At 25.9% G+C, this 14,535-nt stretch overlaps 1 protein-coding gene across 1 annotated transcript in view; it reads left to right on the top strand.

Moving 5' to 3' along the window:
* The first annotated feature begins 1,417 nt into the window (after window positions 1–1,417).
* Window positions 1,418–14,535, top strand: part of LOC129968683 (choline-phosphate cytidylyltransferase A-like) — a 63,419-nt gene continuing 50,301 nt past the window's right edge. The window contains exon 1 of the mRNA XM_056082821.1: window positions 1,418–1,463. Coding sequence (XP_055938796.1) covers window positions 1,433–1,463 — 31 coding nt within the window. The 5' untranslated portion in view covers window positions 1,418–1,432. The remainder of the gene's footprint in view (window positions 1,464–14,535) is intronic.

Raw genomic sequence — 14,535 nt, 5'->3', positions numbered from 1 at the left:
ATTGTTTCATCAAATATTGAATCATGTAATTTTCCTCCATTGTTAAAAACTAAAGAAGAATCCTGTTTAATATTTGCATATGTTTACAAAACTAATGAAAAATTGACGATACAATATCACGAAAGTTAAAAGATAAATGAACAGTACATTTTCATTTTTAATAACATTACGATGCTATCAGACTGATCGCTATAAAAAAGGTTCATTTATATAATAAATAGAATTTAAGTAAGATAATTATAATAATATTGTTTTACATTTGACAATTTGGCGGAATTATAGATATAAAATTATATCTAAGTGATTTATTTGAAATTGAATATAACCAATATTCCCTATGAACCATCTGATCGCTAGAGGCGACTGGTGTGTAATTTGTGAATGTGCAAGAATGCAGCAAGTTATAAAATTATGAATTTCTGAATGTGATTTTTATTTTGAATCGGTAATGGTTAAACAGTCTAATCAAATTCCATATCAAATCTAATCAAATTCCATACTATAGAAATATGAGAAAAAAAAAAGGTCATTCAATTGATTTTAGTAAATAAAATACTTTAAGAATATTGATCAGTTGAATTTTAATAATTAAATAAATATTTTTCCAGGAATGAAATTAAAATTTCGAATAACAAAATGGAAGAATTTTTTCTTAAATCTCTTTTTCATTTTTTATGTTTTTGGAAAAAAGCAATTATTAATATTACATTTAATCTATCATTTCCTCAGAAAAGATGAGTTTTCTGGAAATTATGATAAAATAATTTCGAAATGCTTCTGATTCTTCTTATTTATTTATCTGAAGCCATTTATTTATTCAACCTACTGTGATAGATTTTATTTACTTATGACTACGAAGTGAGACACTTGAAAGAGAAAACTGAATTTTCCTTTAAAAACAACAGTGTAAGCTGATTAAAATAATCTTGGGAAGAATTAACATTTTCCCCTCTACTTTAAAAAGAAAGTTATTTATTGAATTTTGACCTCCATCTTTGTTGTAAATACAGTCTTTTTTTTATAATTTTCAATAACTCCAGAGAATTTATAACAATTTTTATAATTTTTTAACTAGACTAAATTTTTAAATTATTCCAATTATATTATATACCAAACATGGACAAATTAAAAACTGATTAAAAAGCACAGAAACAAAAGCATTTAAAAGAAACATTGCATCTGTAATTACGATTTCAGAACTGGTTCATGATCGCTGTATTTTTGATTATATTTTATTAAAAATAGAATCATTTACGCATTGCCTTATTTAAGATAAACATTTTCGGATATTTTTATCTTTTCGCCGATAGAGGGCGTTGTTATACATTATTTGACGTCGGCATTTAACCCTTATTCGGAATTTCTGAAGCGGTAAAAAAATGATTTTCAATTCAATTCTTGTTTCTTTTCGTTGGTATTCTCGCTGTTAATAATGGATTCTGTTTTAACGTGGTTTAATTTGGGTAAGTAACCTTTTGCTTTTTAGGATAATTTCAACTGCAATTAAAAAACAATAATTTCTAAGAAAATAATTATTTCTTGAAAACTATTGAACTATTTTATTTAAAATTTTAGTTTGCAATTTTTATTTTTAATTATTATTATTATTTGTCGTTACAAGCAATGAAAATATTAATAATTCAGCTTTTAATTAAGCATTTTTGTGTTCTATCTCATAAAGAAATTAATTAATTTAAAATAATTAATCATCTTTAAATGCAAGGATAAATCGCTACATATGGAATTAATACTAAATTAATTTTAAAAGTAGTTAAAGAAAAAAAAATGTGGATATAAATTTTTGCTTAACACTCCTCAATATATTTTCGGCAGTTGTGCAAAAAATTTCAGGTCTCCAAAAGAGAGAAAAAATTTTTTAATTAAAGAAAAAAAAAATTGCAATCGTTTTTTGAGAATTCTTTTAAAGTCAAATCTATTTTCAATGAAAAAAAATGGAAGAATTTTAATTAGTTTTATTGTTATAAGGTTCTATATATTTATGCAAGTCTTATTTTTTAATATAAATAAAAAATTAATTAGTTCAATTTTATTTAGTTCTTGTAATTCAACCATCAGTTTTTAGTTAATTTCGTTTAAGTGTAGGATTATAGCAGGAAACGTATGGTGTTAAAAAGTATTTCTTTTAAAATTAAATCGTATAATTAAGAAGAAAAAAAAAGTCGGGGGGGGGGGGAGAATTCTAAAATTTGAAAAACAATATTTTTTTTTAATTGATTGGTCATTCTAGTTAAGAAATATATACAAGAAGAAAGGCTTGACCTGTTATAATTCTTTATAATTAAGGTCAAGCAAATTGCAGTTACAATTTTAAAACCTAAATTTTTGAAAGTTAAAATCTGTCCTTGAAAATATTTCTGTATGGACTTTTAGAGAAATACAGAGAAACTATATTGTTCTCTTTCATCATAATCATAAGCTAAATTATTTTCCATATGTCACTGACTTCTATTACATGGTAAGGAAAATAAAGCCATAATTTCGTTTATTTGTTTATACGCGCATATTGTTATCACTTGAAAGACTTACGCCGAAACGTTTGAAATATTTTGAATTGTATGGAAAATTTTGTTATGAAATTATACGACTTTCAAAGGTTTAACGTGATTCAAATCCTTTGTTTGTTCGGCTAGATACAGATGGTTTTGAAAGGACATTTTATTTCTTCTTTTCCAAACTTCGCAAAAGTAAACATGCCGAATATAAACGCAGTTAATTATTTGTTTTCTCTATTGAAAATCTCATTTCATGGAAGAAACGTGTTCAAAATTGCAAAATGAATTCTGAAATGATTTCTGAGAATAATAACTTATAATGGATTTATTTCTATTCCTCTTGCAATGGAATATCATAATATAAATCCGTAAGAATGTTTGCTATTTACATACTTTTATCCCGAATGCCAAACGATATTTTATTTTCATCATTCATTATTTCGAATATGGAGAGATATATACTTTATTGAAGAAAGAGAACGGATTATTTTATGGATCAACTATTTCAGGAATATAAGATGTGCTTCTTGAATCCCGAAAAAATTCAATTTTCCTGCCTTATATGTTAAAATTCTGATGAAAAAATGTAATTTTCAGGAATTTAATTAATTTTTAAGGAAAAAGCATCAAGTCGAATTGAAACACTTTTTTTTTTTTTTTTACTGTTATAGAATTATTGCTCTACCATGCTCAATGTAAATTCTTCATTTCTTTAAGATTGTGATTTACATTGAATTAATAATGATGAGAAAATAGGTGGCCGGCAATTAATAAAATAAGTCGTAACCTCATATTTACAAATATTTTTATTAATCAGTTTATCATTTGATAATGAAATAAATAAATCCTTTTTAAAAATAAGATAAATGATAAATATTAAGGCATTGAAATAATTATAATTTTTTAAAAATGTATCTTAAAATATTTTTTCATTTTAAATTTATTCAGATAACGTTTTATATTTTAATATTTTAACAATTTTTTCTAGCAAAAAAATTATAGTCAATTTATTTGTCGTTATTAGAATGAATCTAAGGTTATGTTGAAACCATTATAATTTTAAACGATAAATTAAGCATTTTGTTAAGTTTACTTGAATGACTGTGGCTTCACTATCAGTAAAAAATAAATAAATAAAAAAAATTCGAAAGAAAGGCAAAAAAAAAAAAAAAAATAGATTCGACGTATAATGTTCTATAAGTGATATTTCAATTTTTTTGGATGACATGAAAGAATGATATTCTTTCTTGATATGTTTTATGGAACATTTTTTTTGTTTTTTCATAATTAAAATATCTATAAACTAACAACATTTAAATAAATAATTTTCACTTAAAGCACTTCCTTAAAATTGTTTGTATAATTGAAATTTAATTATTATTTTGAATTTAATAAATTAATTAATTTTTATGATTTTCTTCTTTATTTTCCACTTTTCAGATAGTTGCCAAATTTCTCCAACGAAATTTTTGTAATTAAGTAAGGTGATATGTTTTCAGTTTCAAACTGTACTATTCTTTCACCGGCCAATAAATTTTTCATGTATAAAATACGAAAAAAAATTAATAAAAAAAACATAAAGTAAAATTAAGTTTTTTTTTATTATTATTATTATTTGATGTGACTTAAAAAAGGCTGCAAGTGCACTAGAGCCTTATTTTTGTTTATTTGATATTATTTATTGGTTACTAGTCTTATCTAATCTTTTCTTTGAAAAATCATGATGAATTACTTCCAAAATAATCAATCATTCTTGGCTATCGTGGAATCTTACGCTTCAATTTTTAACTTTGTCCTTTAATCTGTGGCTGAACTGGTTTTTCTATCTTATTCTGAAAAGATAAATTCATTGCAAGTGTTAATGCCATTAACAGCAACTGGCTTGTTTTTTTAAACACTGAATAAAGCTTAGAAACTGCTGACAAACAATGTCAGAAAGCTAAAAAGCAGAGATTTTTATCAATAATTTCTGACATTGTAATGGATTATTCCTTTCAATTAAAAATATTTATAAACCTTTTGGTTGAATTTTTTAAAAAGAATTTCTGAGAAAAAATGCTTTTATTAATAGATTCAGACTATGTGACGTCACATCATATGACAAAAATAACTGCAATGTAATTAATTTGAACATAATATAATGTAAGAAAAAATATTGTAATAGAATGTGCATTGATTTAAATTTAAAGACTTTATAAAAATTAGAGAACAATTTTATAGAAATGAAAGTTACTTTTGTGAGGATATATTTTCAGGAAAATTTGAGTGAAAATCAACACAAATTTGTATTGTTTTTATTTAATTAATTATTAAATAATTATAACTTTTGGACTGAAAAGTTGATAATGATCTTTATGTTTCCTTTGAGAGTACGTTTGCTGCATTTCATAGAACAAAATTTGTACATATCTATAAAAGACATTTAAACAAATTTTCGTCTTTATATATGGATAGACATTTCTTTATCAATAACAAAGCCTTAAAAACTTTGCCTTAAAAATTCGCAAAAATAAGTCGGGAAATCTCTTCTGCGACACGTGTAAGTATCTTATAAGCACAAAACAGAATAAACATTATTGCGATTGCGATGAAAATCAGTGAAGTAATCGAAAACGTGCTCATCGTTATATGATATTCTATTTTTATTTCATTTTAAACGATAAAAGTATTTTCCCTATATCAGAAATAAAATCGTTTTCAATGAATACGAATTTGCTGATGTTAGTAACTTAAAAATTTACTTTTTAACCAAAATTATTCATATAAAATACACACTTAGACATATTAAACTTGGACTTAATTTTTCTTTTAAAAAACTTTGCATTTACATTAAAGAGCAAAAGCAGATTTTTAAAAGAACTGTTTTAAAATAATTACAAAATTTCAGTTTATATTATTTTATCCGTATACTGCTAAGTTAACTAAAACTGACAGATAAAAAAACATATTTGCATTTTCGATTTTTGTAGAAAAAAGGGCGAAATTAGCAATAGAACTGTGTTGCCCATTTATTAAAATTACCGAGTATTTTTTCCTATATTAATATCAAAAAAAATTATTTTGCTGTTCAAATGGCCTCTTGCAAACATCTATTTAAATATACTATCAGAGATGAGGAAATAATTTTCTTTCTTTTTCTATTTTTTTCTCTTTATTAATTGCGTTGAATAAAGCAGCTTATTTATTTTCCAGAGTTTGGCAAACACACAATACCAGAAAGTTACACCTGTCTTTCGCATGAATTTAAAGTTTATTCGTGAGCCATAAACATTATTATCCAAATAAAGAAATTTTTAGTAATATAATCCTAGACAATAATATCAACTATATTCAATAAAATACCCTTTATGCAATTCTCATTTAGATGCCATCATAGTCCAATATATTCGTAATCTTTGCAATTACCAATTATTTCGTTTATACGATGCAAAATCGGTTATACATCTCTTTCACCTATCGTTTCGAAATCACTCTCAAGGAATAACCACAAAAGGCTGCTCTGAATTGAAACGGCATTTGAAATAATCTGAATAACCGGAACACCACTACATCATTAGCAGGAATTATGATTGAGTCCTAAGGACCATCACTGGCCACGGTACAACCTATCCTGTAGGAGACACATCCCATCATCGGTAGAGGGGGTAGCCATCCCCGTACCGTTTCTGTATTCACCAGGGAGGCGAGAGTCAACCACCATGCCGGATGATTCTCATTTTTGAAGTGCCCTCCGGAGGGATTACTTTCGAGGAGTAAGTAAACTTTACTACCAAAACTGAGAATTCAGAATTATTCACCGTTGATAAATTAGTAAAAGGCTTTAAAACCTTAAAATTAAAACTTAATAAATTATTTGGTCCTAATTTAAATAATAATGAAAGAAATGTTAATCTATCTTACCTTACTTTACAGATTCAATCGGCTCCGTTGAGAAACTTTGAACATAGTTTGTTCGCCAAATTAATAATGAAAAAAAAAATATTCAATGAATTTAATTTGATGTAAAATGCTGTAATCAATATTCACAGACAGTTAGTATATCAAAAGACGATTAACATTTTTTTTTTTTTTTTTGTTAAATGTCAACCTGCATGCACATAAATTCATTGTATAAAATGAGAAATATGTAATAGGTAAGAAAGACTTTTCTTCCACTTTTTGTTAAATATCTAATTTAATTTTTTTTTATTGTTTTCAATACTATATGATATTATAGTAGTATACTTTAACAAGTAATTTTAAAAACTTTACTTCCAAATAAATTTTTAATAGTATCACAAAATTCGTAGTAATCAAAGTTGTTTATAAAAATTTCAATTCATCGCCTTTTCATGCATATGTCATTTTAGTTTAATCTTTTGAATGTATTAAAGGATTAAGGAATTATTTACGGATGCGTAAACGGATTATTAAATAAGAAAAGCCACCCCCCCCCAAAAAAAAATCATATTACTGTTAAATAGTGTGAGAGATCGATTCGTATTTTCTGAAAATGTAACTTTAAGTCTAATTTCTAATTTGCAATTTTTGTGTAATTTTTGCTGTAATTGCCTACCGTAATAGCAGCATCAGATATAATTTGTTCTTATATTTTCCCACATTTTTTTCTAATATTATCTGGCAGAGTACAATCCAAATTTTTCCTTGGAACTATTGAGCAAATATCACCACAGTTTCAAATAATTAAAAACATTAATAAAAAAAGCATGGATTAACATTTTTATTTTCTCTTATACGCAGTATAACAAAAAGTTAGATGTTGTAATTGTCAAAAAATTCGACCTCAAACTTTTGATGAATTTCCATGTTTTATTCATCCTGGATCTGAAAAATACGTTTTTATAATTATGCTTGTTTATAGGCGCGATAACTCAAAAATAATTTGAGCTATACGGATGAAAGTTGATACATAATTACATTAAATTTATAGATTTCTATAAAATTTTGAACATAAACCATTCACAGGAAATTTATCTGTCCGAGTACAATTTAAGAGCGATAGCTTCAAAACTGAAAATAAAACTAGATGTATAAAATATTGGATAAATAGTTTTAGCTTCTAAGGTGTAGATACGTGAGGTGCAGCTTTATAAGCCTGATAACAGCTACTGGACAGGAGTGATCACTTTTGTCTAGTGGTCAGGTTACTCGGCTTCGAATCCAAACGTTGCGAGTTGGGCCTTCGCTATTACGAAATCGCTATATACGTATCAGAATTCATATCAAATCCGTCTATGATGGACCGTGTGTCGATTTGTACATTTGCACCCATAGAAATGCAATGACTTAGACAAATACAATTTGATTCACATTTCCGAATTTTTCAAAGCCGTGGGGGGATTAATGAGAGGGGGAATATAACAGTCTCTGTCCTGCAAGATTTCCTGACAACAGTTTTTAAATGTATTTTTCTCTTTTTTGGGAAAAAAAAAAATACAGCGATTGTCAAATGACACCAAGTGAAAAGGCGAAAAATAAATGTTATGTCCCAAGCTCCCTTTATCCAAGTTAAGCTACTGTTCTTAAAATCTTTTTTAAAAAATGGAATTTCATTTGTTTGCTTACTTGTAGTGCTTTTACAAATTTTGGTTGAAATTCCTGATCTGTCTCTTCTAGCCGGTTTATATAAATACAGTAACTTAAGCAGTTAGCTATACTGATGAAATGGGGCTTTTTAGTTTGTAAATAAAAATGAAATATCGGATTAAATCCTTACGCTGATTAACTGTTCTGTCAGTTTGCCTATTTCATGTGTATGGGAATGTGATAATTCAGAAATGAATGGAGCTAGATAAATGAAATTTGATAAGTGATTTTAACAAAAGAAATCGATACTCTGCGTCGCTCTAAATTATTTCGACACTACTATGAAGCTAATCATAAAATATTTCATATTGTGGAAGAATAAAAGTAAATCAATCATCGAACATTCCTTTAATTCCTCCTGCCAGTCACGTAAAGGATTTAAAAAATAAAATGGCACGGTGCGCTGGTCTTGTGTCACTTGATCAAGAGTTGACTCAGTAACTATTACATGTTGTATACACATGCACAATGAGTATGTAACATCATTTACTTTTATTGATTTAATAAAATATAAAAGTGCTGATTTGAGGGAGGGTTAACTTAGTTATTAAACTCGAAGTTCTTCTCCGGACGTTCAGTTGGATGGAATAATAGCATGTCGATAAAAATTTTCAGCAACTGAACCTTTCAACTGGCTACGCGTAAAAATTTTCGTGTGTTTAGTTAATTATGAAATTTACTTTGGTGAAAGAGGGGGGGAGGCGAGAGAAAGAAGGAGAGAATGAGGTTCTATAAGTTTTATCGAGAAAATTCGAATCAGAGAAAAATTGGTATGGTAAAACTGTTGAAGATACTTTATAAAAGAAAACTCTGGAAAGAAAAGAAAATTCTGGAGTTCTTCGGAAGCTTAGGGTGTTTAAATTCTATCAACTTGGTAATGGTGCTTTTTGTCTAATTTTTCAAAGAAGAACCTGGCTAACTATTTGTTTGAAAGTTATTAAATTTTCAAAGATCAAAGTGGGTTTTTTTTTCCGTATGTTATTGTTTCGGACAAATAACGGCATGTTATTGATTTGCCGAACCGTCACGTTTTGTAATCTTTCCAATGCTCTAATGAAACATCTCTTTATACAATAAAAATGATGAATCACATTTTTTTCAGCAAATAGTAGAATTATTTAAAATTGAAATTTTAACTTATTTAAGTTGCTTATACATTTATTAATTATGCATTATTTATTAAGTTCTTAAATATTACAAATAAATCTTTGCTTTCATTTTTGGGTTAAAAATAATCATTCACTTTAGTTTTTAAAACTGAACAATAAAACTTTAAAAAGTCAGGGAGAGAATAATTTCTGTATATCACATTAAACTAGACTCTTTATTTCATCACAAATATGATAATTCATTCACAAAGATAATTTAATTTAAAATAAAATTTAAGTTTAAAAATTGTAATTACACCTCAAATATATGCTACTCAAATTAATATTTTACAGCCCGTAATTATTGAAATCCGTAGCAACAAACGCTTTTTAAATTAATTTCAATGTGCGCCAGTTTTAAATTCTTATTTTATACTAGCCGCCTTTGGCGACCAGCCAGTTCGCCAATCTTAATGTTCGTTAAAATTTTAATAATTAAATATTTTATGCAATTCCAACTTTAATAGATTCTTCAGCAAAATATTTTAAAACTTCAAATTTTGATAGTCATATAATTCGCTCATAATATTATAAAGGCCTTCAGTCATAACGTGATATGTATCTCTCTCATTTTCTGTTACCCCTCGTAGAATTTATGCTTTAAATTAAAGTGTAAAGGATTAATCTGCAATTAATATAATAATATTTTTTACTGAAACAAAGCATTTTTTTAATAATCTGATTACTGATAATAGAGTCACTGAGCGTTTAAACTTCATGGGCACTAAAGAATATCTTTCTTAATTTATATAATATCTCAAGAATTTGCCAACAAAATTTTCTCAGATTCATCATAAACGGATCGATTCATTAACAATGTTTCATTTTAAATGCATCAAACTCTAAGAAAATAAAATGAATCGTTTAAAATAATCGGTCGAAAACAGGTTTAAAAAAACTACTTAAAAAACGATGTACTTAAAACTATAAGCATATATCAAAAAATATATAACTAACATAAATACAATTTAATTACAAAAGCATGCAATTAGCCTAAAAATAATTTAAATCATTGAAAACAGGTTTAAAAAAAACTATTTAAAAAACGATGTACTTAAAACTATAAGCATATACAAAAAAATATATAACTAACATAAATACAATTTACTTACAAAAGCATACAACTAACCTAAAAGTAATTTAAATCGTCCGTTGTTCATGGTTGCCATGCCAACAATCAGAACACAGTGCGCATGCGTGAATTTTCTTCGTCTTTTACGGTAACGCAAATGCGTGAATTTTTCTACGCCAGTTGGGGTAACGCTATGCAGATTATACATTTTTAATTTCCTTTATTCTGTGTTATTTTAATTCAAAAGTACTTCAGAATGAATCTGAAACATGGATTAATTAACAATGTTTCATTTTAAATGCATAAAACATTAAGAAAATAAACAGAATCGTTTGAAATAATCCGTCGAAAAATCTTAACCCTAGCCTCATTACTGTTGGGAGAAAAAAAGAACTAAAGCCTAAATCATTTGGCGTTGGGTAAAATGGAAGATTATTTTGGCGGAAAAGTTGGCGGTGGGGAAAATGGAATATTTTTTTGGCGGGAAAGTTAGTTTTTAATTAATAATTAAAATTCTAATTAAAATTTCAAAAAAAGGGACCCCAGGTGCACATTCCCGACCTCTAAGGTATACATGTACCAAATTTGGTAGCTGTATGTCAAATGACCTGGCCTGTAGAGCGCCAACACACACACACACACACATTGAGCTTTATTATAAGTATAGATTATAAAAATTAGCAGTATACCAAAAATGCATAAAATTAATAGTTTCATTTTTTTTCTTTATTTTTCTTTTCTTTCTCTTTTTCTTTGAATCGAGAGTATTTACTATGATTCGAAATCTTGGTTTTATAATTTTATCCTTATTTTTATATTTTATTAAGAATATTTTTAGAAAACCATAGAAAATACTTCAAAAATGGCAGAAATTATTTTATGCTCAAGGTCATTTATATTTCGCAAAGCGCTGTCTTATTTGTGCAAAAGTAAATAGAATGCTGTATAATATACATCCAATTATCTGATTCTCAGGAATCTCCATTTAATTGCTATTTGAATCGAAGCTGTCGGTATCAGAATAGAAATTTTATTTATATAAAAATGTGAATTAAGGAAAACCAGTTTTAAAATGAATGATTATTTTTAACTTAAAAATGATAGCAAAGATTATTTTTTTAATATTTAAGTGCTTAATAAATAATTCACAATTAATAAATTTATAATCAATTTAAATAATTTAAATATTAATGATTATCATTCAAAAATTTAGGATTTCAAAAGTTATAATTTCAATAATTACTTAAATAGTTTCAATAAACAAACAATAAGAAACCTTTTAAAATACAATGCTACAACGAAACAAACTGCACTTAATCTAACATATTCAAAGGGGGGAAAAAGAAAAATTCGATTAAATGACTTTTTTACTTCGAATTTATCAATGCACTTTTGAAAAGCAAACGATATTTTAACATTATGCTAATAGGAAATTCAACTGACCGGAAATAAACATTCCCCAATAAAATTCATTAAAATATTCGAATTAGCTAAGTTCAACTGCATCATATATAGTGAAATTTCTTTACCGCGTCGTTCTAGGACTACAGGACCATTTCAAAATGACGTACTAAATAGAACTGCATATTATTGATTTTTAATGCAAAATGCAATTAACTACTAAACTCCAGTCTTGCAATATAGCTATATATAAGGCTGTAAAATCTTTTTAGAATATTATTATACTTAGAACTTCAGACAACATATGTATAATTTAAAATACTTCCAAATTTTTTTTAATTATTTAAAATTTTTCTTTGGAATAACTTAATTAAATGAGATGATTATTAGAGCATTCACTTTGATTGTAATAATCTTTTTGATGAATTTTCATCACATAACATACAATAACAACAATAATGCAAATATTCCTACAATTTTGATTCAATATATTTCGATATTTTAAATCATTTTCTTTCAATAAATCGAAATTAAAACGATTTTTTTTATTGCTATTCTTTTTTTTTTTGGAAGGTTTTTTTTTTTTTGAAAAAAAAACTTTTTTAAATTTAAAATTTTAATTTTTTTTTTCAAAAATAAAAACAAACGATTATTTTCGACTATGATAACTGTTACATTTTTTTATGGATTTTATAGTTAAATCACAGTAAATTAAGCATATACTCGGCAAATTTTTTTCTCCTATGTCGGTAAACACCGCATTATCGAATACCTGGGATTTTGTAAAGATTGCCATTTTTTTTTTAAACACTGAGAAAATGAATACACAACGATTTACTAAAAAAAGACATACAAAAATAGTCTTATTTGCATTGTAAGATTATGTCGATTCTTCGAAAATATTAGGAAAAATTTAATTGTGAATTTCTTTAATAAAAGTTCTTGAAGTTTATTTAATTCAAAAATAGCTCTTAAATAACATTTAGCAAGATTTTCTTTTTACCTTTTGCTTTTATTTAATTGTCTACATGATATTTTATTTATCAACACGCATGAGTCAGCCTTGTTGAACATCTTTGTTGGCTGTTAAAACACTTTAACTCGAATTTATCAATAATTCAAATTTCCTTTTCGTTCTTTGAATTTCCTAAAAGTATAATATTAAAATATTGTCTGCGATTCGAATCTATTTTGGTTAATTCGATGACAAAATTAAAAGCAGACAATTTTTTTTTAATTTCTGACTTTTCTAACTAATTAAGTAATTCTTTCCTTGTACCTTCGGAGATAAAATGTAAATAAATTTTTATGCTTTTAATTCTTTGAATTTCATAATTAATATCTAAAAAATATGGTTATTTTATTTGTCTAGTTTAATATTCCTTCTTTTTTTTAAAGAGAGATTAAATTTCTCACTTTTTACAAAACTTTCACGCGTTAATTAATTATTATATAGTAGTCGTATTCAAAATACTCGTGTTTTTAAGAATTTCAACTGGGACAAGTTACGCAATCAGTATTGAAGTCAAAACATATTTTTAGATATAGTTGGTTTCGCAAAATATCACTAAAAAGTATCTCTAATATTGCGTTTTCAAAAAAAAAAAAAAAAAAAAAAACATCGGAACGTTTTATGTCGACAATTTTGCATCCATATTAGAGTTGGTTTAATTATTAGTCTTGAGTTAGTCCATTTCGGTTTGCTTTTATGGAGTTTGTAAATGTGGTAGAATTTGGCCGTTTAAACATTTTTAATTCGAATTTATCAATAATTCGAATTTTCTTCTGGTTCTTTGAATTTCCTAAACACATGCTAATAAAATGTTGTCTATTTTAGTTAATTCGTTATTTATTTTAGTTAATTTTTTTTATTTAATTCGACAACGAAATTAAAAACAGGCGATTTTTTAAAATTTCTTACTTTTCTAGTTAATTGAATATATTTTTACCTTGTATCATAAGAGATAGTATGTAAATAAATGTTTTAGGCCTTTAATTCTTTGAATTTCATTATTAATATCTAAAAAAATATTACTATTTTATTCGGCAAATCTAATATTCACTTTCTTTTTTTTTCTAAAAGGAAATATTAAATTTCACACTTTTTACAAAACATTTATCCGTAAATTTTCAATGGTATTTTTATTTTTTAATTTTTGTTGTATACTCGTTGTATCTATTTTTTTTATTGTTGTTTGTTTATCATTTATTTATTTATTTATTGAAATTGTTAGCTTTAAAATTATAATTACCGCCACATTTTTTGAAATTAATTATATCTTTAAATATTAATTAAAGTAATTATTACTAATTACTTTATTTTTAATATTAGCAGAATTTTTCATTAACTGTACAAAATAATACAACATTAAACTCATTTAAAAACATATTTACTGAACAATATTAATTTAAGATAATTGCTTTTTTCTTTTCATATTCTCATTTTGTTTATACATTCCGAATTTTTGAGTTAATGAAATTCTTATTGTGCTTTTTATAGCTTCAAAGCTTTTAAGCTTTTTTTAGCTTTTCTTAGCGTTTAATCCAGTTTCGCTGAAGTGAATATATAACAGAATTCAAATAACATTATATTATTAGCAATTTCATATTTCCAGATGTCTTGTAAATTAACAAGGTAGCTTAAATTCAATCTAACAAATCGAATTACTCAGTCCCTCATTAAACGCAGATTTGATTCTGAAAATTTGCATTATTATAATTATTGTTTTTGTTCATTCAGAAATTTGCCATAAGCTTGTGTAAGTTAAGTTTGTAAAATCTTTTTGGGGAAAAAAGCACGTTCTACGAGGTCACG

This window comes from Argiope bruennichi, chromosome 5 (genome assembly GCF_947563725.1).
Source record: "Argiope bruennichi chromosome 5, qqArgBrue1.1, whole genome shotgun sequence".
Taxonomy (NCBI): domain Eukaryota; kingdom Metazoa; phylum Arthropoda; class Arachnida; order Araneae; family Araneidae; genus Argiope; species Argiope bruennichi.
Note: the sequence above shows the minus strand (reverse complement) of the source record. Positions and strands in the feature narration are given on the sequence as shown.